Raw genomic sequence first — 25030 nt, forward strand, 5'->3', positions numbered from 1 at the left:
GTCTTTTTCCAGCTCCACTCGCATGGGAGGCGGCAGTTTCTGCCGGTGATCAAAAACCACAGTGATGGGTACAGTAGAAATAGATGGGAGCAATAGGGTAGATGGTAAGGCAGGATAGGTCCAACCCTGACAGCCTGTGACCATCTCCACTGCAGCCTGAATTGTCAATCGACTCCCACCTCGCCTGGGCTATGCAAGGCACACAGGGATCACCGCATCCTAGCAGTGAGATATGGGACCTTGGGAAAGTCACTTAAGGCCCTGTTTTCAAAAGTATGTACTAACTTTGGATGTCTGACTTGAGCCATGAAACCACCGACTTCAGCTGGAACTGCAGGTGTGCAGCAGCCTCTGAAAATCAAGATGGGCACCCAAAATGAGTGGGCCCTTGCAAATGTGGCCTTAGCCTCCATGCCTCAGTTTCTCCATTTACGGAATGGGAAGAACGACCCTCACGGACTTTTGGACAGGAACGAGTGAAAAACATTTTCTCACCCAAGCCAGCACCTCACACCAGAGCTGTTCTCACAATAATCCTTCCCTTACGCTTCTATAGCATTTTCCACCTCCCCACGTTACGAGTATTGATGAATCAAGCCTCACATCCCCGCTGCATGGCAGTAACTAGCCTTCTCTCCATTTGAGACCAGGGGAAAACAAGGCAGGGTAAGTTACAAGGCACACAGGTTTCAGAGTAACAGCCGTGTTAGTCTGTATTCGCAAAAAGAAAAGGAGTACTTGTGGCACCTTAGAGACTAACCAATTTATTTGAGCATGAGCTTTCGTGAGCTACAGCTCACTTCATCGGATGCATCTGAAGTGAGCTGTAGCCCACGAAAGCTTATGCTCAAATAAATTGGTTAGTCTCGAAGGTGCCACAAGTCCTCCTTTTCTTAAGGCACACAGGAAACGTGCAGCATGCAGACCATGACAGGACAGAAATAAAAGCCAGAACTTCTGACTCCCGGCCCTTAACCAAAGGCCATTCTGCTTCCCTACAGAAATGCGAGACACGCATCCAGAAGAGGAGCTGACCTCACTGCCAAGGCAACAGGAGAAAGACCTTTGGGCACCGACTGCCGGTCCAGCCCTACAGCCACAACTAAAACAAGTCATTTCCTTGCGCGTTAGCCCTCGATGGGCAGATCTACACCGCGGCAGCCAAGCCGCGTGGACGCTTCCCACAGCGACGGAAGGGGTTTCCCACGGCTGTCGTCAAGCGCCCCCCTGGAGAGGCGGTAGCAAGACTGATGGAAGGGTTCTTCTGTCCCCCCGCTGCTGCTCCGGCACAAGTTAGCGCGACCTCACCGCAGCGCACAGGGCGACGTCGGCAGCTCAACCTAGGCTTTAGGGGCAGAGCCGGCCTGAGCGTCGCACGGCACCAGCGACGGGGCACACGCTGCTGGGCTTGGGAGGTCACTCGCCGAGAGGCACCGAGAACACGGCAGGTTGGCGCGGTTCCCACGGCGCCGTTGTGGTAACGCTGTTCGGAAAACCAGCTCTGCCATTTCCGTTGCTGTCCTTGGCGTCTCGCCGATTTCCTCAGCTTGCTGCGTGGCCCGCCACTTCGGTGGGGGAGGAGCGGAGACACGTTCCACGGGCTGGTGAAGGGAACGAGGGGGTTTCATGCAGCAGTCGGAGCTGCGCCCTTCTCTACGGCAGAGGTTCCAGCTTCCCCAGTTTGGAAGACTAAGGGCACGTTACGCTGCAGTAAAAGACCCGCAGCCCGGCCACAGCTGAAACCCGCAACGGGGGCGGGGGGGTGAGTGTCAGAGCCCGGGCTCCAGCTTGACCCTGAATGTCTACATTGCATTTTTTGGCCCCACAGCCCAAGCACCGTGAGCTTGAACCAATTAACCCAGGCTTTGAGACTTGGTGCCATGGGGTTATTTTACTGGAGTGCAGACCCAGTGCCTGGCAACCCCTATGACGTATTATCTAACGCATCACAGGGTGATACTCCCCCAAAACCCAGCCCGACGGCACTGGCAGCAACCTACGCCGCACTGCAGGGTACAGCTCACACAGTGGGAGACGGTGCTCGTGCACCGAGGGCTGGCACCAGGATACAAAGGAGAAAGAGCCTGGGGCAGAAAGCACCGGTAACACTGGGAACTGCTGCCCTGGAAGCGTAAGTCCTGGCAGCCATTGCTGGGATGAGAATGCCCGTTGCGGGTGAAGTCCTGGGCCGCAGGCTGGTTTGCGTTCGACTTGCTTCCTGCATCGGTGCTGCTCGCTGGCCACGCACAGCCAGGATCTACGGCCGGCTGTTGCGATCTCATGGGAGGCTGTAAAAGGCTCCTGAATACAGAGCAGCCAAACGTCCATGCCTCCTGCCTCAAGCATTTGCAACTGCAGCCAGCCCAGCAGCGCGGACGGGCCTAGATGGGTGAGGAGCCACCATGCAGCTCGGAGTCTAACAACGGAGGGTAAGCGCAGCATCTGGGAATCAGAGCAGAAGGAAGAGGACTAGCGAACCCTGCTCGGAGTGACTCAGCACTAGCCATGCCTGGTGTCTCAACCCTTCAAGATCATCGGAGGCAGGACAGTCACTTCGGCCCTCATGACAGCAGGACGAGAATGCCCACCTGATCCTTACGACCATCTCTGCTCAGCACTGCAGAAAAGAGCAAAGGGAAACCACCAAGGTCACTGGGGGACAATTCCCTGCCAGCCCCTATTATGGTAAAAGCGTAGTCCTGTGCCTGAACAAAGGGAAAAAAAAAAAATCACCTGGCATTAAATATCTAATCCTTGCTAGAGCCCAAGAGAGAGTAAAATGATTAAAGAGACACCAATAATCCCTTGCATTTCTAAGGCGACTTTCATCCAGAAGGATCCCACAGCACTTTACAGATTTACAGGCCTGGATCGCTTCCAGCCAACAGGGACATGCAACAGCTAGGAAATTGGTTTCCAGTGCTCTTCCAGGCTGGAGTTTAAGTGGTGACATCTGGGGAATTGTGCGGAAGAATTTCCTTGTGTGTCCTGCAGTGCTCTGCAATTTTCCCACCAGTCCTTGCTTGGCAGGGGGGTGGGGGCAGGAGAGCACACTGAGTAGTCTGGAGCAGGTGCTTTGGGAGGGGCAGAAGGCATTAGCCCAGCACTAACCGTAAGGCAGGCTGTGTCTGGTAAGAGCTAAGTGCTTCCTCCAGAACTGAAGAGCCGAGATGGCAGGCGGCACCGCTGCCTTGGCCAATGGTGCCATCTCAGAGGGAGGGGTCATAGGATGGGACAGGGAAGCTTGGCAAGCAAGCCTAGAAGCAGGGGCCTTTAAGATCAGACAGATGAAATGGCACTGCCAGTTGGGCCTTCCCCCTGTCCCCAAGCTGCAGGGGGTAGGTCCCACATGGCATTTTATACAGTAGAGTCAGCTGTGACATTTTGGAGACCCTCAACCTCTGTGACCCCAAGGCTCCTGATACCCATAATTAACCCTTTGGGTCTGGTTTTTCCAGAGGTGCTGGGCACTAGCAGCTCCGGGACTCCAGTGGGGTCATGGGTGCTCTGCTCCCGGCCACAGCGATGGCTGCTCTAGGTCTCCAGTCTAGAGTTAAGTGCCCCCTTATAAGCTCCTGGGAAAATAAGTCCGCAGCTAAGCTGCGGAGTTCAGATCCCAGTCTGGACCCCGTGCCCAGGCCCGGGGAGGAGGTGGGGAGGGACTATCCCAACATCAAACAAGACCCCAGCCCCTCGAACAGCCACTCCTGTGGGTGGGAGACCTGCATGACCAGCTGATGCTCTTGGAGGACTCAGAGCTTTAGGGCATCCCGGGGCAGGTGCAGAGCTGAGGATTTAGAAATGCTGCGAGAGCTTCTGCAAATTAGCAAGCAGCTTCACCCAGTCTGTTTCCACCCGCTGGTGCGGTTCCTCCGAGGAACCAAGCAGGCCTCTGGAGAGATGGAGCTGGAATCCTACCCCAGTTGGGCTGGCGCTGACGGCAGACCCCCTTCCTGTCACTGCGCCATAACCAAGAAAGCAGAGGGAGAGGGTGCCTTGCCAAGCCCGGCACATGCTCCTCCGTCCTCAGCCAACAGCCAGGGTCGGGGGCCAGAATCGAGGGTCGCAAGGACACCACCGTGCCCTTTTCAGCAGGTTTCAGCCAAACAGCTCAGACAAGGATTCTTTTCTGGACAAAAACATTAAGCCCCAAACATCCCTGCGAGGTGGGGAAACATCACCTCATACCACCTAATGCCTATACAGAAAAACACAGGCACGGAGAGGCAAAGCGACTGGCTCACGGCCACCACACAAATCAGCCACACACCCAGGACCAGAACCTGACGGCCGAAGACCTTCCTCCGGCTCCCCTGGGCCCACCCCCCCCCCTTACGGGCTAACACGTCCCAGGGCATTTTCCCCCTACTAGCCCGTTCCAAGCCCGGCAGCCCCGCACGCTGCAGGGAACCCAGCCAGCCCGGGGTCGCAGCCGCCCCAGAAGCGTCTACACGAGCCAGAGCGGCCCCACGATCGGCGCCGCAGCAGCCCCTGCAAGGAGAGCGCGCAGCGAAGCCAGCGACCGGAGGGTGGGGGGAGGGGGGGCGACCGGAGGGTGGGGGGAGGAGGGGGGCTCACGGCGGGTTTCCCTCCCCTCTCCCAGCCTGGCCTCCCTCCTCAGCCGCGGCGGGGGGCAGGCGTGAGCCAGGCGCTGATGCCCAGCCAGCGCGGGGCTCCCACCGCCCCGTTCAGCCCAGGCAGGCGGGGGACCGGGCTGGACCCGCCAGCACCCTGGGGACACGCAGCAGCAATGTGGCTGGGGACGGAGCCAGACGCTCAAGCTCAGGGGCGGGGGGAAACCCCCCCAGCCAAACCGAGCTGCCTTATCCCCTGCTGCGCCCCCCCCCCCCCCCCCGCACCCACCGGGACCCGATCCCCCGTCCCGGGCAGCCTGCGGACCGCTGCGCCGGCTCCGAGAGCCGCGCGGGGCCGGACGCGGCGCTTGCAGAGAGCCCGGGGCGCAGCGGGGGCGCACGGGGCCGCTCTGCTCCCCCGCTCCGGAGAGACCGGCCCCCGAGGGGGCTCCCCGAAGGGGGCTCTCCCCGCCCCGGGGCTCCAGCCTCGGGGTGGGGGGCAGCCGCGCAAAGCCCGCCAGGGCTGGGGGGCGGGGATGCGCCCCGGATCCGCCGCCCGGTTCTCTCACCGTACATGGCTCCGGCTCCTCGGGCCCCCGCAGCGGCCGCCGCCGGCTCTGCCTCTCAGCCGCCGGGCGGGCCGGAGAGCGGCGGGGTGGGCGGAAGCAGCAGCATGAATGGGGCGGCGTGAGGCTCATTCCGCAGCGGGGAGAGCCGCCCCCGGGAGGGGCTGTTAATCCGGATCCGCCCCGCCCGGGGCTGCTGGCACCTGGAGCGTCCCGCACACAAAGGGAGAGGGGCCCAGACCAAATCCCTTCCGCCCTGGGGCTGGGCTCGCCCCCCTATCACACCGGAGCAGCCGCTCCTCCTCCGGCTCTCCCAGCTTTGCCCAGCCCAGGGCTGTACCTGTCGGGGATCAAATGGAGCCCCTGTCCCCGCACCACTGCCTCGGTGCGCCCAGCCGGGAAGGAAGAGCCGGGACTCAGGAGCTCTGGGTTCAAATCCCAGCGCTCCCCCCACAATCCCTGCATGACCTTGAGCAAGTCGCTCACTGCGGGTTTTTCACCTGCCCCCTGCTCCACCTGTCAAGAGTGCTCCTCCTTCTGGTGCCTGATGGTTTCTGTCTGACAATCCAGCAGGGCCTGGGTGGGCTGAGCACTTGCAAAGCTGGCCTAAGGTGTCTATGGGCCTCAGTTCCTATCCCTGAAATAGGCACAATAATCCTTCCTACAGTGCCAATGCTGAGAGGATCAATTCAACTGATGTTTGTGAGGAGCTTGTCCATGGTGGTCCCTACAAGCAGGGGGATGGAGACTGCCGATCCCAGTCTGCAATGCCCCCTCTTGGTCCAAGCACCCACTGGGACTGGAATCTGTGCCAGCCCTGGCCCTGTATTTAAATGATGGCAGCCATGGGCCACACTACAGAGCTCTGTGACTTGTGCGGCCATCAATCACTCATTACTTCCCCATTATGTGTTTACTCTGCTACAAGCAAGACACCGCTCCCATCTCTCACGTCCATGGCAGGCCATAAACCAGCGACCCCTAGAAGAAACAAAGCCAGGCTTTAACAGGAGAAAGTGTTATTTGTCCAGCAGGCAGTGACAGCCTCTGAGAGCTTAGCAACTGATCCCCGGGTCAGCCAAACACATACCCCACTTTCTGTTCTGGAAAGAGACAGATAGATGGGATTCCCCTTTCCCACGCGAGACAGCTGCCTCCCGCAATGTAGGTGTAGCCTTTCCCCAGAACAGCTGAGCAGACCTTCACCTACTGAGGGTCCCCCTCGCCACCTGAAAACCTGGTCACTGCTATTGCCCACGTCCTGGGCACCATCTGCTACACAAGTGGTTCCCAGACATGTGTTATCAATACACTTAAGATCTCTCCTTACCACCACGTGAAGCTGGATCTTCAGCATGTCGCACGGAGCTGAGATTGCTCTGAATTACAGTCTGGCAAGCACAAGCTCCCCGTCACAGGTTAGTGCACACGCACCGAGACAGGAGGTGGCAGACACTGGTTGGTACAGGCAAAACTTAGCTGGCACATTTCCCCAGAAGGCTTGGGACTCCTGGCCTGGGATATCAAAGTCAAGGACACCCATACTTAGCATTCATAGGAAGTATGATCTAATGGACAGGGCATAAGTCTAGGACGCAGGACACCTGGGTTCAGCTACTGGCTCAGATACAGACTTCCTGTGGGGCCTTAGGTAAATCACTTAATCTACCCTCTGCCTAAGTTCCCCCATATGGGGATGATGTTTCCCTATCTCATCAAGGTACTGAGGATAAAACCCATTAATGACAGTGAGGTCCTCAGAAAGTAGGGGCCATATAAGAACCTAGGCAGATTGACAATCAGGCCCTGTACACATCTGAGTTACTGAGTTCCCCCAGCCCCGGGTGAAGCCTTCAAGGAGCTGTGGGCGCTCAGCACCTCTGAAAAAATCACGTTTATAGTACTGTACCCCTATCAGCAATCATAACAGAGACTTACTGAAAGGATGGCTAGTAAGAGAGATTTTTCCATCGCTGAAGGCAGCTCGCCCTGCTGGGAACTTCAGTATTGCCTTCCGAGATCAAACGAGATTGGGGGCGTTCGGTTCTGTATTACTGAGCAAGCAGCATTGAGTAAGGCAGAATAAAGCCTAGCACAGTGGTGTAATCATCTGAGAAGAACTCTTTCCTCTTGATTCATGATATCTTCTCCCTCCCTCTCCATGCAGCCTAGGCCAGTAGTTCCCCACTCATACAAGGCTCTGCACTTCCTGTGGCAAAGGGTGTCTTGGTGAGAAGAGGAGCTTCCATCATGACCCATATGGGTCTTAGTCCAGGCCCACAATGTTTATGGCAGCAGCCATGTTTCAACCCTCCACCCACCTGGTGGCTGGCAGCAGCTTACATGGGACCCTGCCCAGCCCCAGTGCGAGGCTCCGCCCTGATTGGCAGAGTCCCAAATCAGCTGATTGGCCAACTAGCCCTACTTAAGCCAGCAGCAGGAGCAGGAAGTTGTCTGAACTAACTGGACTCCAACCTGGTCTGGATAGTGTGCCTTGTGCTCCCTCTTCTGTATTTCCCTGGCTTGATATCCTGGCATCCCTACCCGGCTTGACTCCTGGCATCTGACTTGTGGTTCCCGAACTCCAGTTTGCCTCCTGCCTCTGACCTTGCTTCCTGACTAGTGGTTCTGATCTCCCCTTTGTCTCCTGCCTCTGACCTCCCAGTATCCTGACTCAGCTGACTCTGGACACCTCCCTTGCAAACTGCAGACTCTGGCTCTGACTATTAGGTCTGGCTACCCATGACCCACTGTGGCAGATTGGCTGAGAAGAGCTAGACCAGAGAGTCACACGTCCCCATCTTCCCATTTGCTCCCCTCAGCAACAACAAGTTAAACATCTGGGGAGGCCACTCTCTTCCAGAGGGGATTATCCCTGAGTCTGTCTGAAAATCCTGCCATTTACATAGGTATCTAAATGGGAGCTACGTTCTTTTCCAAATCCAGGCCTTGGTACTCAGTATTAGTCTCATTACTCTCTGTTGCTGGCAATAAGCCATGTGGACGTTTGAAAAATCCTTTCTCCAATCTGGAAAACACTGATTATTACATCCCTCCCTATCCCTCCCCACATTATCCCTTGTGTTTTTGTCTAGAACTGAATTCCCCACCTCTGCCTCCCAGCCCAAAAAACCCGCATCAACAAGAGCTTCAACTGCGTATCCAGCCGAGAGATCTTTGTGCCCTGCACAGCAGTATCACAGATGACGTCTGCAGCAGCTCAGCTCTGGGAGCCAGGTTGGCTAGCGAGCTGCAGGGACAGCAAAAGATATCATGCCCATCTGTGCATCACACCTGGCTATTTTTAAATGTTCGGCGGAGTGGGAGTGGCACAGGTTTCCAAAAACACTGTTCAGGTGACAGGAGAGGCCGGCGCAAAAGGGGCAAGGAGAGGGAGTTAACAAATGAAGACAGATACAGGTGTGCTGTATTTCAAACCAACAAACAGGCCTAGATTCTAGAAACGACTGAAATTCTATAGCATTAGACAGTGAAGCTCTCCCTTGTGTGGAGAGTCAGCAGAAGACACTCAGCTTGCACTTGGCATGTCAGGAAGAAGCACAATGACCCAATGAAAATAAGGTCCCTAGAGGGCGCATGCTTGAAGATGACTAGGTCGGGGAGGGGGAAGAGGATGGAGAGAGAACTCAGTAGAGATGGACCCAAACGGTTATGCGAGGGGAATTGGAATCCAGATCAGCAAAGCTGGAAGGCATTTGGGTCTGGGGTTCCTGACTGGACCTCCCTCTGGTGCAAAAGAAATCCAATGAAGCTTCCACTCTGAGAGAAGCAAGATGGGGAAACTGAGGCCGAGAGAGGCCACATGACTTGCCCAGCAAGGTATTGGCAGATCCTGGCTCCCACATCCACTGCTCTCCCAACTAGGCCACACTTACTCCCCGTGATGACTTGAGTTGGCCATAGCTAACAAAGGCCCCACAGACATACCATTGATAATAGTTCTCTGCACTGATTTACCCTCTGTCCTCAGGAGAAGTGAAACCCGAGCAGGCATTGGCGATCCTCATCAGGTAGGACGTGGATCCAGCAAGCCAGAGTTCTCAGCAGCACCCTTCCCAGAGAAGGGCCCAGGAGCTGCCAGTGGGACTCACACAGGGAAAGTGAATGAATCTTGGCTCTGGGCCACATGCATCTAGCCCTGCTTCCCGTGCAGCTGAATGGCCAGTAACTAGTGGCGACATCAACACATCACTCAGGGGCTAGTGGATTGCTCCCTGCTGGAGAGTGCACGACAGGGTTTGGTCTCTGTGGCTCCCTACCCTCAATGAGCGACCCTCTCCAAGCATCGCCAGCGCTACCAACGGAAAGACAGGGCCACACTCCTCACGCAGAACCAGTCCCTGTAACCCACTGAGTGCAGGGGGATCGTTCACAGTTGGTGCGACGGGGAGGGCTGATGATTTGGTGGCAAGCGCGATGGAGGTTCTAGGACAGGCCAGGACATATGTAATGTGTGCACAGATGGGGGCTGGCGGCTGCTGCTCTGTCACCCAATGCATCAAACGCTGGTTATCGTAAGGCGCAGATGGGGGACACTTGACATTTTTTTTAATATAAAAGTTGTAGCAAATTATCTGGCTTCTTTCCCGCGCCCTTCATATGTCAATTGTCTTCTGAGACTGTAAGCTCTTTGGGGCAGGGGCCATGTGTTCGTATATGTTTGCACAGCCCTAGACACAATTCCCAGTGATCCTGATGGGGACCTCTAAGGGAGGCACTGTGGTCATGTAAATATTAAATAATCATTATGCAACCACTGAGTTTACATTGTATTACGCCTGGGTATTGGCTCCGTAGCCCGAGAGGCAAATGCAAGCTCTATCCTTCCGGTGGCATTTCGGTCACACCTAATCGGCTACGTTGAGCCAGGCCAGGTCAGTAATGGGAGACCTAGCCCTTTGGGGAACTCTCCCACCATCCACATCTGAAAGGAAAGGCTGCAGCCTCCTGGCCCGAGATGAATGTCACTGCCACTTGAACACTGAGCAGCAACGGGGATCTAACCAGCCTCCCGAGCTGAGAAGTCGAGAGACAAACGGCAGACAAATACCTTCAGCCAGGGAGCTTGGATCTAATCCTGCCACGTCCTCTGCCCTGCTGCCTGTTTTGAGAGGCACCATATGGAGCTTTAATTCCCTTCAGGACTGCAGCTACTAGATGGGGAGAAAGGACTTTAGACTAAAGTCTTGACTGCACTTCTAATGGTGCAGCCCCCATTGCACTCCACTGGGAACGGGCTCTGGGGCAGAATCTGTAGCCACCATGACAGCCCAAAGGTGGCACAGAAGCCATCTGCCTTTGGAAGCGCTCTGCAGGCAAAGCCTGGCCAGGGGAGGGAAATCTCGACTTGTGCCCGCAGCAGCACTGAACGCAGACAGACCACCCAATGCCCAACTCAGATCCCTCCCTCCCAAGGACCGCTTGTTCCTCACGCCTAGCACACAGTGGGCGGGGGGGGAGCTACCCCGAGGAAGCACCAACAGGAATGCTCTGTGCTTCCAAACATGAAGCTAAGAAACTGACACCCAGAAAACAGGAAGAGGTGAATCATGTCCTACCAGCCCTGCCACCCACAGGGAGCATGTCACCCCACTGGGTCCTCATTCATTTCAGGAGCCAGATCAAACTCTTCTTTAGGCCTGATTCATCCTTGCACCACTGCAGGGCCAGAGCTCTGCGTCTTCCTTATTCAGGAGAGTAGGGCTGATGAGGCCTCTGGCCTTAGGGCTGCCCTAAATTGTGCCCATGCTTCAATAACCCCATGAGGCTTTGCAGGGCTGAAGAATACCCCAGCCATGGCTCCTTGCTCCCTATTTTGCCCCCTGCTCATGGTGTCAGGGCAGGTTCGTGATATTAGGCTCTTCTCATGTGCTAATCACCAAGTGCCACGATGCAGCTGGTCAAAATCTGGGCATCCGGCTGTTAGTAGACCACAAAAAACATAAGGAGCTCTGATTAGTCATGGGAATCCATAGCTCTTCTCGCACCTTCACGAAAGCTTATGCTCAAATAAATTGGTTAGTCTCTAAGGTGCCACAAGTACTCCTTTTCTTTTTGCGAATACAGACTAACACGGCTGTTACTCTGAAACCTGACATTTATCTATAGATCTCATAGCACTTTACCAAAGAGGCATCAATATTCCACAGGGGGAAACGCAGCACGAGAGGGGATGTGACGTACCCCAGACAGCAGGTCTTTGGCAGAGCCAGGACTCCTCGCTCCCGCCTCTGGACACTGGCTGGGGAGGGCATGCTCCCCACTGGGGTTTGCAATGCTAACTTTGAGAGGGTACTGGTTGGAAAGGGCAGGGCAGGGAGGTGTCTCAGACATCAACTTCTCATTGCATCAGCGCAAGGCTCATGAAACTGCTTGGGTCCAGGGAGCAATCAGCCGTATGGAACCACTGGATACAAAGACTTTGCAGTGGCAGAATTTCTGATCACCAACAGACTTGGCATGAAGAGTGCTGCAGGGAGGCTGTTTGCAAAGCAGCACCCACTGCCCGCTGATTTATGGGCCTGCTCTTTTCTGATACTTCAGCACATCTTGCCCTTTGATACGTTTTGTCACCCAGCCAGGATTCGTAAAGAACTACTTCTCGAATTAAGAGAGGCCGGTTCCAGTAAATTAAGTGCTGGGCTATCCCCTTCTAGATTGTTTATCGCGCATTTTCTTTGATGAGCCTACAGAGCCGTGTTCCCCCAGTTTTAACTCATCGTTAATGCTTTGGATGCTGCCAGTTACACAGGGACCCACCTGGAAAGCAGCTTTGTGTGGCTTGAACGGTCGTCTCTCTCACCAACAGAAGATGGTCCAATGAAAGATATTCCCTCCCTCACCTTGTCTCTCTACTATCCTGGGCCCCGACACAGTGACAACAACACCGCATCCGCTGCTCGCTACAGTTGGTTTGTAAATTGGTCATCATCCTTCCTCCCTTCTCCCGCACTTGGCCATCACTTCTCCAAAGTGTCCAGTTCTTTTAATCTTTCCCAAGCCTGTCTGTCCCTCTAGCCCAGTGACACTCAGACTGAGGCTCGGGAGCCGCAAGCAGCTCTTTAATGCATCTCCTGCAGCTCTTTGCAGCACATGATATTAAAACATAGTGCGATTTAATTATTAACCCGTCTAAGTTATTAGCCGATCAGGAGGCTTTTACTTTGTTATTAACCAATTGTAGTTGATAAAAGAATAATACCTGGTCAGTCATTTTGCTGTGAAAATTTTATATATATATATACACACACACACACAGAGTAATTAAATATATATAATTCTCACAGCAAAATAACTGACCAAGTATTATTTTATTTATATATCTAAACTAAATATTAATTAATTAATATATAAATTAACTAAATATTCCTCCTACTATACTGTTTAAATACAAATATATAAGAACGGCCATACTGGGTCAGACCATAGGCCCATCCAGCCCAGTAGCCTGTCTTCCAACAGTGGCCAATGCCAGGTGCCCCAGAGGGAATGAACAGAACAGGTCATCATCAAGTGACCCATTCCCTGTCGTCCATTCCCAGCTTCGGGCAAACAGAGGCTCGGGAATATAGTACTCTACTGAGTGAAACAATGAATTCCCACTCCTGTGGCTCTTTTGGGTCGTGCTGATGGCTAATTTGACTCCTGCTCCACTGAGGTCTGAGTAGCACTGATCTAGCCCCATGTTTCTCTTGTGTGAAATCGACAAAGCATCGTCTGTCTTGCACTGAAATGCCCAGAACGGACTGCAGTGATCCAGCTGCAGTCCCACCAGGGCCACAAAGGAAAGGATCCTGTCCCTGCTCCACATCATCAGCCTCTAGTGGCCTGGTCTCCGCTATAATTCCCCAGCAGGTTCAGCTCCACCTATAATAACAGTAGCAGACGTTCTAGGGTAGTTAAGGCTCAAGTGTTTTTACCATGGTGAGCCTTACTCCCCAGCTACATGACAGGGCCTGCCATTGATACTGTACGTGGAACTGCGCCCATTGAGAATTACAGGTCCATACAATGCTAATATGGACACAGCCATGTATGAAGCCCAAAGTCACATTAACTTTCTCAGCTGCCACATCAAATTGCAAGCCAATAGCCACTTTGTTTCGTGCCATCCCTCTAGGGCGCTCTTTGGCATCCCGGCACAGGCGCCGGAGATGGGGGATGGCACCAAACAACCACCGCCCCTTTCACACACTTCTGAGGCCCTGAACTTGGCAGGGGCGCAAGGAGGAGGGATCCAGGGGGCCCAGCTCCCCCTTGTCCCCTGACCAGAGCTGGGTGATGCAATGGCAGAACCCCTTCCCTGCTGTGATGACGGAGGGGCAGCTGGGAGTGTGTGGTGTTGTGACTTGGCACGTGGGGTCTCAGCACCACCCACATTTGGCCCATTTTGGTTGCTTTCCCCCCACAGTCCCCCCACACACACTTTTGCAGTCCTTCCAGTGCCCTCACATCCCTGCCCTAAAGTCTGCGGCTCCTTTGTATTGCTTATCCAGCTGCCGCATGCATGTATTCTAACACACCAGGCTGTACGATTACACCCTTCCCCCTGTGCAGCTCTGCCCCATCAAGTGATGGTTTTCTTGCCTGTCCCTCATTTCCCATCTCCTCTCACCACAGGACATTACATTTAAAGGAAGGTGGAGCTGGTCAGTTTCAGGCCTTCCCACCCACTTGCTTAATGTCCCTAACCAGCTCCCTTCCACTCTGTGGGCCTGATGTTGAAACTGTGACTCCCCCGTACATGCCGAGGAACTCCACTGACCTCAGTGGGTGTGACCGATCAGCATGGAGACCTGCATCCTACATAAGGCAAATCAGAATGACTAGTGCTCGCTTTGGGGCCATGTGGAACCTGGCCTCCATGCTGCCTTGTCAGTAGGGGGTCAATGTCTGCCATAAAATCATGGATCGCACTGAATAAGTCCTCTCCATTGTTGACATTGACAGGGTCTCATCATCTTCCTGCCCTTAGACATAATGCCTCTTAATACACAAGAACAGCTGGTGGCCTAAAGGATATTTACAAGCCTCAGAGATTGAACTCCCATCCTACAGCTCAAAGCCCCAGGCGGCTGCCTGGTGAACTAGAGAGACTGCTCTGCCATGCGAACACACAAGCCCTTCGGACATTCTGCCCCGCAGAGGGCAGTAGCAGGCAAACCCATTTCTGCTACTGCAGAGGGGTACCCCAATCCCAACCCTGGAAAGCGTTTGAAACCGCATTCAAACCTGTAAGAAGACGCTCGCTTGTTAAAACACAAATCAGGGAGGGGAATCTGAAAGGGCTCTATCATGGGGGCTTCCACATAGCGTCTGCCATGACACACTGGGTTTGAATAGAGACCGGGAGTGGCTGGGTCATTACACATATTGAATCCATTTCCCTAAGTTAAAGTATCCTCACACCTTCTTGCCAACTGTCTAAATGGCCATCTTGATTATCACGACAAAAGGTGTTTTCTCCTGCTGATAATAGATCATCTTAACTAATTAGCCTCTTACAGTTTGTATGGAAACTTCCAACTTCTCTGTATGTATGTATATATCTATCTTTTTACTATATGTTCCATTCTATGCATCCAATGAAGTGGGCTGTAGCCCACAAAAGCTTATGCTCTAATAAATGTGTTAGTCTCCAAGGTGCCACAAGGACTCCTGTTCTTTTTGCAAACACGGATGTCTGAGATCCAGTGGCCTGCACCCATTCTAGTATTCGGCCACCGCTTGTGAACCGCATACAAACCACCTAGTCCGTGGGACGCTCAATCCTGCAACGCCACATGGAGGAAGCCAGGCTTCCTGACACAGCTGCCACTGCTGCCAAACCGAAACTAAAATTAGACACCACTTTCATTTCTCTGGAGATAGCCACTCACACGTGCTCCAGGGTCAGACCTTCCCTCAGCACTTAATAAACCTACCCTCCATTCAGCAGAAGGTGACATGAAACAATGGAAAATCTTGTTTGTTCCTTCTGGGGTTAAGCCAGGTTGGGAGAGGGAAGTTGGAGTCACAGCCATTTCATTCAGCGCGAGCCCCTGCCCTGAAGAGTTTACGATCGAAACAAACAAGACAAAGGGTGAAAGAAAGGAGAGATTATTGTTCCCATTTTAGAGATGGGAAACTGAGGCACAGAGAGACTGGATTCAGGTCTACACTACAAACTTACATCAGTATAACTACGTCGCCCAGGGGTGTGAAAAATCCACACCCCTGAGTGATGCAGATACACCAACCTACCCCCCACTGCGGACAGAAGAGCTTCTCCCAGTCACTACCTCTGGCAGAGGTGGATTCACTGTGTGGATGGGAAAAGCTCCCCCACAAAGCTGCTCCAGCACAGCTTTTTAAGTAAAAAGGAAAGGAGGACTTGTGGCACCTTAGAGACTGACCCATTTATTTGAGCATGAGCGTCCGTGGGCTACAGCTTCATCGGATGCAGTGAGCTGTAGCTCACAAAAGCTTATGCTCAAATAAATGGGTTAGTCTCTAAGGTGCCACAAGTCCTCCTTTCCTTTTTGCGGATACAGATTAACATGGCTCCTACTCTGAAACCAGCTTTTTAAGAGTAACCCTCCCCTAGGTGACTTGTCTGGGATCACACAGAGAGTCTGCAGCAGAGCCAGGAACAGAACCCCGTTCTCCCAGGCTGAAGCCTGAGCCACCAGCCCATCCTTCCTCTCCTGACTTCCAGCCTGTCTCCCATGTGTTCCCCTGCGCCCAGACAATACATTACCATTGCAAACGTGATGGTCCACAGCAGCTCTGCAATCCATCAGGCAACTTCAGTGTGGGGATGCTCCTTCAGCTGGGGCAGAGAGCTGCAGGAGAAGGAGCTGCGTCTCCTGCCTTCACAGAGACCAGGACTCTCACTGCAAACTGCACCCGCACAAATCTCTGCCTCCCCGCAAAAATCCCAATTTGCCTCCTGTGCAAAAACAGTCACCCCTGACTGCTCTAATTTCCCAGCTCTCGGCTTTAAGGCTCCTGTTATTCTGGCTTTTCCCCCCCTCCTCCTGCCTGTCTGTTTGCTCCCTGCCTCCCAGAGCCACTGTTTATTTCTTCAGCTGCCTCTCAGCTGATTCTGTAACCCTCTAATTCTGGCTCATCAGGAATCCATCCCTCTCCCTGGCTCATTCACTTGCTCTTTCTCTCTCTCTCTCTCTCTCTTGCTCTCTCTGTACTTTCTTTTGATCTCTCCCAGAGCCGTTCATTTCGCCTTGCCTCACGCTATGAAAGGCATCAGTATACAATTACCAGCTACTTTCTGTGGCTTCTCCTTCCCCTTCCCATCTCCTCTCCATTTGTCTCCCTAAATCCTTCTTCTAACCTCCCTTCTAACCACATTCCAATTCCTCCCCAAGGACAGAGAGAAGCCGGTGGAGGTTTCATTGGTTAAAGGTGCCATTAAAATTCCGCTGGGAACGCTCGAGCGGAACGGCCCCTGTTTGTCAGCACCGCACACCTGGCTACAGCCAGCCAAGCTCTTCCGATGGGGCCAAAGCTGAGACACCGTAAAGGCCCTTGGCCAGCCTTCTGGGGGGAGGCTTAGCCTCCCCGGCCTGTTACACGCGCTTCCCATGGCAAAGGGGCTGGGATTCCCCCCTTGGCTGCTCCGCATTTTCTGGAAATCAGGGTCTTTTCAAGTGTTGCAGGTTGGGTGCCTCCGAATCCCCAGGCCGCTTCCTTTTAAAAGCCTGGCCAGGGGCTTCCGCCCCACTTGAAAAGGATCTTTTCTAATCGGGCCCATGGCCTTTTATTTATTTATTGCTTCTTTCTGATGGACAAAGCAGGCCTGAGAAGAGCTAAACGAAAGGATGGGGGGCGGGTTAACCTGTCAGGAATGGCCAGTTTAAGCCCCCTGGCTTTGCATGCGCCCCAGGCACTCCTGCAGGATACGTGATGAAGCAAAGGTGCTAGAACTTTCCTTGCGAGTTCCCTTTGACATTAGAGTTAGAGGGGGCAAAGGGGTGACTTGATCCCCATCTATTAGCACCTACATGAGGACAAATATTTGGTCATGGCTCTTCAGTCTAGCAGACAAAGACATGTCAAGATCCAATGCCTGGAAGCTGCAGCTAGACAAATTCAGACTGGAAATAAGGTGTACATTTTTAACAATGAGGGTAATTAACCACTGGAACTATTTACCACGGGCTGTGGTGGATTCTCCATAACTAGAAATTTTCAGATCCAGATTGGATGTCTGTCTAAAAGCTCTAGGAATTATTTGCGGGAAGTTCTCTGGCCTATTATACAGGAGGGTTAGACTCGATGATCACAGTGGTCCTGTCTGGCCTTGGAATCTATGAATCTAAACAGGTGGTAGCAAAACCAAAGTCTGAAATCATCTGACTAAAATCCCTTCTCTTAATAGCTCCACTTTCGCTCTCTAACTCTTCTGGGGTCACCATTGCACCAGCTCTCCGCTCCTCCCATACCCGCACTGGGCAGGCAAAACCTGGATTTCTAGTGTAAAAATACAACAAATCAAGCAAGATTTTATTATTTTTACCAAGTTTCTTTTCAGACCACCAAAAAGCAGCAAATAAAAAAAAGGCACAAGCTTCATTTTCCTTGTCACGTCACCTTTAAGCCAGAGCCAAACACAGAACCGGGTCTCCTCTTCAAACAGCAAGCTAAAAATCCTTGCAGGCACTGAGCAAAGCGGAGATTCTCACTCCTCCCCACCAGCGGGCAAGGAGAGCGACGGAATGGGCTTGTTTGCTACACAAAGCGGGAAGAAAACAGCTGGGGCAGGGCTGAGCCAGGAGCAGGGTTTGGTGAGCTGGGCAGATGGGAAAGCAGGAGCAGATCTCACCTACAGATCCAATCACACGCGCTGGGATTTTTCCCTCTGAAATAATAAATAGAGCCTAATTCTCAGGACTCGTGGCTGGTTTAATGGCTAATCTCAGTGACCGTTGCCCTTTAATGAGTCACTTTGTTTGAAAGCAATTCCTGGGCAGCATGCTCAACGTCTCAGGTAACGGCCACGGCCAGCAAGCGTGAGGGTGCCTGTGTGAGCTCTCAGCCAATGTTTCCCCATCAGGGACCTGAGCCCTCTGTGTATCCAGGGCACACTGACAACCGGAGGACAAGACTCCACCAGCCCACCCTGCCAGTGGGCCTCAGCCCTGACCTGGAGGGCTCACCTCTAAGGCAGTGAAGGCAGTTCAGTCTCCACGGCCCATTCTGCCCTTGGACCAAAGCAGCTTCCAGTGGTTTTGTGCTGTGGATATTTGCATCAGCCTCATTCGACGCAGGCCACCCAACGGCACTCTGACCTTCATCACCAAGCTGGGCCAGTCTAACAAGTGGGAGCCTCCACACTCCATTAGCTATCCCGGGAGCCAGCTAGGCCCCCTCTTCCACCTGCATTGCCGCCCTGCGGCATTTAGAGCTCATAGATGCTAGAGACAGAAGAGCAGCATGGGATTATCCAGCCCATCTGCCTTTCAACGCAGAGCTATTCCCCCTCCGTTCCCAATCATTGCTTCTGGACAGTGCTTAACTTGTAAGCAAGGAGGTGCCAGGGCTCAAGCAATTTTTTTACATTCATAACAGATGCAGCAAGCCCAGAGGTGCCGGGACTAGGAACTGCCAGGCCCAGAGGTGCCGGGGCGAGGAACTGCCAGGCCCAGAGGTGCCGGGGCTCAGCCCTGGCACCAACTAAGCACTGCATTCACAGGCTGAACAAAGAGGAGCCCTTTCTACATGCCAAAAGGTGTCCCTTCCTGGGTACTTATTCACTGTCTAGACTGATCACTGTTGTTTAAGAAGAGAGGACTTGCCAGACCAGACCAGAGCCAGGGTCCATCTAGCCTTGGGTCCTGTCTCTCACAGTGGGCAGCACCAGCTGCTTCCAAGGAAAGCGCAAGAAACCCCACGTTAGGCTGACGTGGGGTAATCTGCACCCGCAATAGGCCTCCTCCTTTGCAGCGTCCTCATGAGGAAGGATTTGGCCACAAAGAGCATCCTCAAAGAAACATGCACCTCATGATTATTTGTCATTCATATTACAGTATAGAATCATAGGACTGAAAGGGACCTCGAGAGGTCATCTAGTCCAGTCCCTTGCGCACACACAGTGTAGATCAAGGCCTCATTGGGCAAGGCCCTGTACATACGCATAGGAAGAGACAGCACTTGCCCCAGAGAGTTTGCCAGCTAAACAAACCAAACAAAATCCAGACCAGGCAAAGGGAAAGACAGGAAGAAAGTCTTATTACCAGTGCTTAATTTGCGCAAGAGCTTGTGGGAGGCTCACCTCTAGGCTTGGCAGTTCCTAGCCTCGGCACCACTGGCTTTGCTGCAACAGTTATGAAAGTAAAAACATTGCTTGAGCCCCGGCACCTCTTTCATTACAAATTAAGCATAGCTTATTACCCCCATTTTACAAAGGGGAACGAGAGGCACCAGGAGATCAAGTGACTTGCCCAAGGTTACACTGGATGTTGCAGGCCATTATCTTAACCCACAAGGCCATCCTTCCTCACTCTCCCCCCACCACCCTCCGAAGCAATGAGCAGCATATCCCTTCCCATAGGCAAGTGGAAGAGGCTTCTCCTGTCCATTGATCTCCTTGAGCTGCATTCGCTGATCTCTTCACGCCAGATCACAGCAGAACTGGTCACTGTTCCAAAACAGAGGCCAAGCAAAGGGTAAAGCAGACACAGATGGTGTCCCTAGCCTCGGTTTGCCAGAGGCTGGGAATGGGTGACCAGGGATGGATCGCTTGATGATCACCTGTTCTGTTCATTCCGTCTGGGGCACCTGGCATTGGCCACTGTTGGCAGACAGGTTACTGGGCTAGATGGACCTTTGGTCTGTCCCAGTATGGCCATTTTTATGTTCTTAAAGTGGAGGAAGACGGGGCAAGTGGTGAGCACCCAGAGTTGGAAGAGGGCCTGATCATAACATGGCAAATCATCTCCATTGGCTTCCTGTACAGGCAGCAGAATGAGGCAAGAAACTTAGACCTAATAAGAGAAATTACCTCCTGAAAAGGTGACTTGCAGAAGCAGGGAGAACCAGGGGTGTCTATTTGCCTTCTGCCTGGCAGGTTTTGAGACCTGTCCCCTCGCCATCTTCGCAGCCAGCTCTCTCCCTGAATTTAGAGAGTGTTCAACCTACCCAGAGCAGGCCTGGTTTCTAGTCACATGACCCATGGTGGCAGTCCCTCCACCTGGGAAAGCAGGCTGCACCTGGCATAGGGAAGCCTGATCCTCAAATCTCTTTAAAAAGCCAGCTCATCCTGGGGCATTTCTTAAGCACCAAATTGAACTCAAGCAACTGACACTCAGTTGGGAGCAAAGTGCTCTTTGTTAAAGATTGAAAGCAACCCTTTGCCCCTTCAATGAAGTCCATCTCACTGGCCAAAACAGGGCAGATGAGATTTACTATCTGATATTTCCCAGGTGACGAGACAAGCAGGGGAAAAAATGTAAAACAAACCAAACCTCACAGGTCCCCCTCAGCACTACCCCACAGGGAGAGGTGCAAGCTGTGGGCGAGGGAGCTTTAACCCCCGACTGCTGCTTCGCTTCTACGCAGGGCTGGGGAGCGTGTTTAATTAGCCGAGACAGCAACACCAGACACCTGGCATGCTGTGCTGGGAGCTGCTCCGGGGAAGATGACAGCACCGGAGGTACTGGGATGAGTCAGATTCCAGCCTCCGCCCTGGCTAGAGAGCAAGGGGATTATTTTCATCCCAATAGCTGCTTGGCTGTTCTCTCTTCCGTGTGCTCAGTGTTCCAAGCCCCTAATGGACCTGGGAGCCGAGTAAGCAACTTGTAACATCCAGGATGGGCTCCTCTCCACAGCCTGTGTCTGTGCTGCAACCCCAGGCTGTGATTGCAGCTTGCACAGCTTTCATCTAGCTAGTCTCGGGCACTGCAGCAGTGAAGCTGCAGCCACACCGATAGACACAGCCAACATGTCGGAGATCGGACCGAGCCAGCTCTTCAGGCAGTGAAAGTCAGGAGTGACTCCACTCCCATCAGTGGGGCAAACGAGGCAGACGTGAGAGGAGAACCACCCCATCTGGAGCAGCACTACAGGGCTGGAAGGCACAGGTGAGGGTTCAAGTCCCAGCTCAGACAGCTACTTGTGGCATGAACATGAGCAAGTCAGTAAGTTAGAAGGATGCTCCTGTGGTTAAGGCATTTGATCAAGCCTAAGAGAACCAGATTCCGTCTCTGATCTCCTGGGGCACATCACTTAATGATCCCTTTCGGTCTCAATTACCCATCTGTAAAATGGGAACTCTGCTTGCCCCCCACCCCCACCCCCACCCCCCGCTCATTGTCTGGCTTCAGGGCAAGGATGGGCTGTTATGCCACAGACAGCACCTAGCACGATGGGGCCCTGATCACAGTGGGGGGACTGAAGACAGAACTGTAATACGAACAATCCCTGGTCTCAGTTTATCCCTCTATAATTAGGACAGTCATTTCCCTACCTCACAGAGAAGGAGGAATTCTCCCCACCAGGAGAGCCCCCTGGCCTATGCACCCAGCAATGCTCAGCCACACAGCCAGCACCCTAAGGAGCTAGGCTGCATGTACTAGGGGCATCCACCTTGGGCACATGGGCTCCACTTCCAGAGGGCCCTCTATATCCATGGAGAAGAGGGCAGAAGGAAATAACAGAGGGCACCACGGGGCACATACAGTGACCAGCTGGCAGTGGGAGGGATGGGAGCGAGCTACCAGGGGCTCTGCATTTTTGCTTTGCTCACCACAGCCATCCACATTCCTGGTGAGCTATTTCTGGGCTCTGCTTTGAATGCCAGTGAGTGGAAAGAAGCATGAAAAGCTGCATCGTCTCCAAGGGGCAGATGGCAGCAGACGTGCCCAGGCAGGGGCTGGGGAGGAGAGGCTTACAGCTGCTTTAGAGAAATATCTCTCTCTCTCTCTCTCTCTCTCTCTCTATATATATATATATATATACACACACATTTTTCCCTTTAAACTATTGAAGTCACCTGTCAGCGGCCGCCCACCCTGCTTTGATGGGTCAGAGTTAAACACATATTGGGTCTAACAGCAGAGCTCCTTCCCAGGAGCTGCGGCCTGTCAGACTTACGCAGCTGTCAAGCCCCTGGCGCTGCCAGAAACCAGCCGATCCCAGGAGGAATCTCTGGGGAGGACTTACACAAAGGGAACCGAGGGGATCACATCAATGGGCTCCAGACAGAGAACATGCCATTCTAGACAAGCTAGGGGCAGGAAATGTGCCTGGAGGACCCCAAAGTGAGCGCCGGTGAAACGTGGCCACTTCTGGAGTGGAGGACAGTCACTGAGCAGCAGGCAACAGAGAGGAAACGTGGGGCAAAAACATCTGCTCTTTCTGAAGAGTGATGGGAGATAGAACAGTCATGTCATCCCGTTCGCATCTCATTTAATTTACACACCCAACCCCCATCTTCCCAGACTGACCTGTTTGACTCCGAATACAACCACACCTCCTATGGGATCGAAACACACGCAGCAGCCCGGAAGCTTAGAACAGCATTTAGTGACCTTACACTGAGAGGCATCCAGCTCTGCAGCCTTACAAATAATGGATGGCGGGACCGAGAAGGAATGATTAAAAAAAACAAACCTAATCCCATCAGCCAGCTGTGATTGCCTTTAGTAAGCAAATCATGATGGCCCCTCTGAGCATGCTTGGACCCTGCTTGGCCTAGCACCTAGCTTATTAACATTCACAGAGGTTTGCCCTTGGGTGTGCCTAATCCTCTGGACTCAGGAGGTGAAACCCCCAGGGGGTTGGAGATGAGTTTTTAAAGACACAGAGGCACAGGATAGAAAGCAGATGGAGAGTGGCTCTGCTGAAAGGGGCCCTGACCCAAACGGGCTCCATTTCGCAGGAGCTCGCCAGCTTCCATTTCCCCCACACAACCCAAAGGCCATTGCTGCATTGGAAAGCACCGAACAAATGCGATGACCTTAGGGTTGCCAACTTTTGAATCGCACAAAACCAAACACTCTTGCCCCGCCCCTTCTCCAAGGCCCCGCCCCCTGCTCACTCAATCCCCCCCCTCCCCCCCCCCGCTCGCTCTCCCTCATCCTCACTCACTTTCACCAGGCTGGGGCAGAGGGTTGGGATTTGGGGGGGGGGTGAGGGCTGGTGGTGCAGGCTCCAGGGTGAGGGGTGGGACGTGGGGTTCAGGGTATGGGAAGGGTCTCTGGGCTGGGGTAGGGGGTTGGGGTGCAGGAGATGGTGTGAGCTCTGGGATGGGGCTGAGGATGAGGGGTTCAAGAGAGGGCTCAGGGCTGGGGGTTGGGGTATGGGAAGGGATGAGGGCTCTGGCTGGGGGCTGAGGATGAGAAGTTTGGGGTGCAGGAGGGGGTGAGGGCTCCAGCTGGGGTTGTAGGCTCTGGGGTGGGGCCAGGGACGAGGGGATGGGGCGTGGAAGGGGGCTCAGGGCTGGGGCAGGGGGTTGGGGTGCAGGAGGGGGTATGGGTTGTGGGTTCTGGGGGGGAGTTTGGCTGTGGGAGGGGGCTCAGGGCTGGGGTGCGGGAGGAGGTTCAGGGTGTCGGCTCCAGCCGGGCGGTGCTTACCTCAGGAGGCTCCTGAAAGCAACTGGCATGTCCGTCCCTAGGCAGAGGGGCCAGGGGGCTCTGCATGCTGCCCACAGCCGCGGGTGCTGACCCCGCAGCTCCCATTGGCCGTGGTTCCCAGCCAATGGGAGCCGTGGAGCCAGCACTCAGGACAGGGGCAGCGCACACAGTCCCAGTGGCCGCTCCTATGCCTAGGAGCCGGACATGCCGGCAGCTTCCAGGGGCCGCATGGAGCAAGGGCAGGCAGGGAGCCTGCCTTAGCACCACTGTACTGCCGACCAGACTTTTAACAGCCCAGTCAGCGGTGCTGACCGGAGCTGCCGGGGTCCCGTTTTGACAACCAGAAGAATCAGGGCCGCTGACTGTTCAGCGTCTCCAGTGCTGTCCTGCGTGGGGATGAATGAACTCCCCCCCCCCAGCTGCTGAACCCACACAGCGAGGCAAGAGCGAGCAGGGACCGATGGGGAACAGTCACAATCACCGCAGCTGCTAAGCTTCCCCTGAGTTGCCGCAGGGTTTCTGGGCTCCCCACCACCCCAGAAGAGCAGCTGCTCGGGAAATCCCTACGGATGCTCTCCCCACTCACATGACACTCTGGAAAAGGCCATTGTCTCCCTTTATCTCTCTGAACCATTCCATTGCAGGGAGCGCCCCTATACCCAGTTCCCTTTCACTTACACCAGTGTAATCCTACTGATTTCAATGGAATGACTCCCAATTTACACCCAAGAGTAGAATCAGACCCCATATTTTTAACATTTTCAATGCTCAAACATGCAAACTTGGTGCTTCTAAAGCACCTGCCATCCAAGGCTCTCAAAGTGCTTTATAGGCATTATTCACTGGTGAGCTGCCAGTTACTTACACCTGTCTGAGGTAGTTCAGTGTTATCCTCATTTTCCAGGTGGGGAAACTGAGGCACAGAGCAGCAATGTGACTTGGCCAGGCATCCAGCAGAACTGGGACTAGAATGCAGAAGTTCTGATCCCCTAACCCCTTTGTTCCAGACTCTCCCAGAACAGCCAAAGCCCCGGTCTTCAATCAGGCTCTTCAATTCTAATTATGCAGTTGCTGATGACTCAGACTCTGTCCTCAAGAGATTTTAAGTTTTTAATTAAAACATTTTTGGAATGAATTTGCTTCTTCGATTTTCCTGGAAAACAGAGAAGTTCTCAGGGACCGAGAGCAGCTCAGGTTGATCCACACAAAGATCCTTGTTAGAGAGGGGATTTCGTTATCCCTGGTCTACTGAGCAGCCATCAACGTGACACCATAAAGGGCAACAGGCCTTAAAGGG

General features: G+C 53.7%; 1 protein-coding gene across 6 annotated transcripts in view; it reads right to left on the minus strand.

Annotated features, from left to right (window-relative positions):
• EFR3B (EFR3 homolog B) overlaps positions 1-25030 on the minus strand; it is a 151838-nt gene that overhangs the window by 113743 nt on the left and 13065 nt on the right. For 3 of the 6 annotated variants that reach the window (XM_073335564.2, XM_073335560.2, XM_073335559.2), the window contains exon 1: positions 15900-16500. The exons of 1 other annotated variant lie outside the window; for it this stretch is intronic. In XM_073335564.2, the coding sequence (XP_073191665.1) occupies positions 15900-15939 (40 nt within the window). In that variant the 5' untranslated portion in view covers positions 15940-16500. Of the gene's footprint in view, positions 1-2588; positions 2606-5143; positions 5372-15899; positions 16501-25030 lie in introns of those variants that run through there. 2 more of the 6 variants (XM_073335562.2, XM_073335566.2) reach the window with 2 other exon arrangements.

The sequence above is a fragment of the Lepidochelys kempii genome, chromosome 3, assembly GCF_965140285.1.
Source record: "Lepidochelys kempii isolate rLepKem1 chromosome 3, rLepKem1.hap1, whole genome shotgun sequence".
NCBI lineage: Eukaryota > Metazoa > Chordata > Testudines > Cheloniidae > Lepidochelys > Lepidochelys kempii.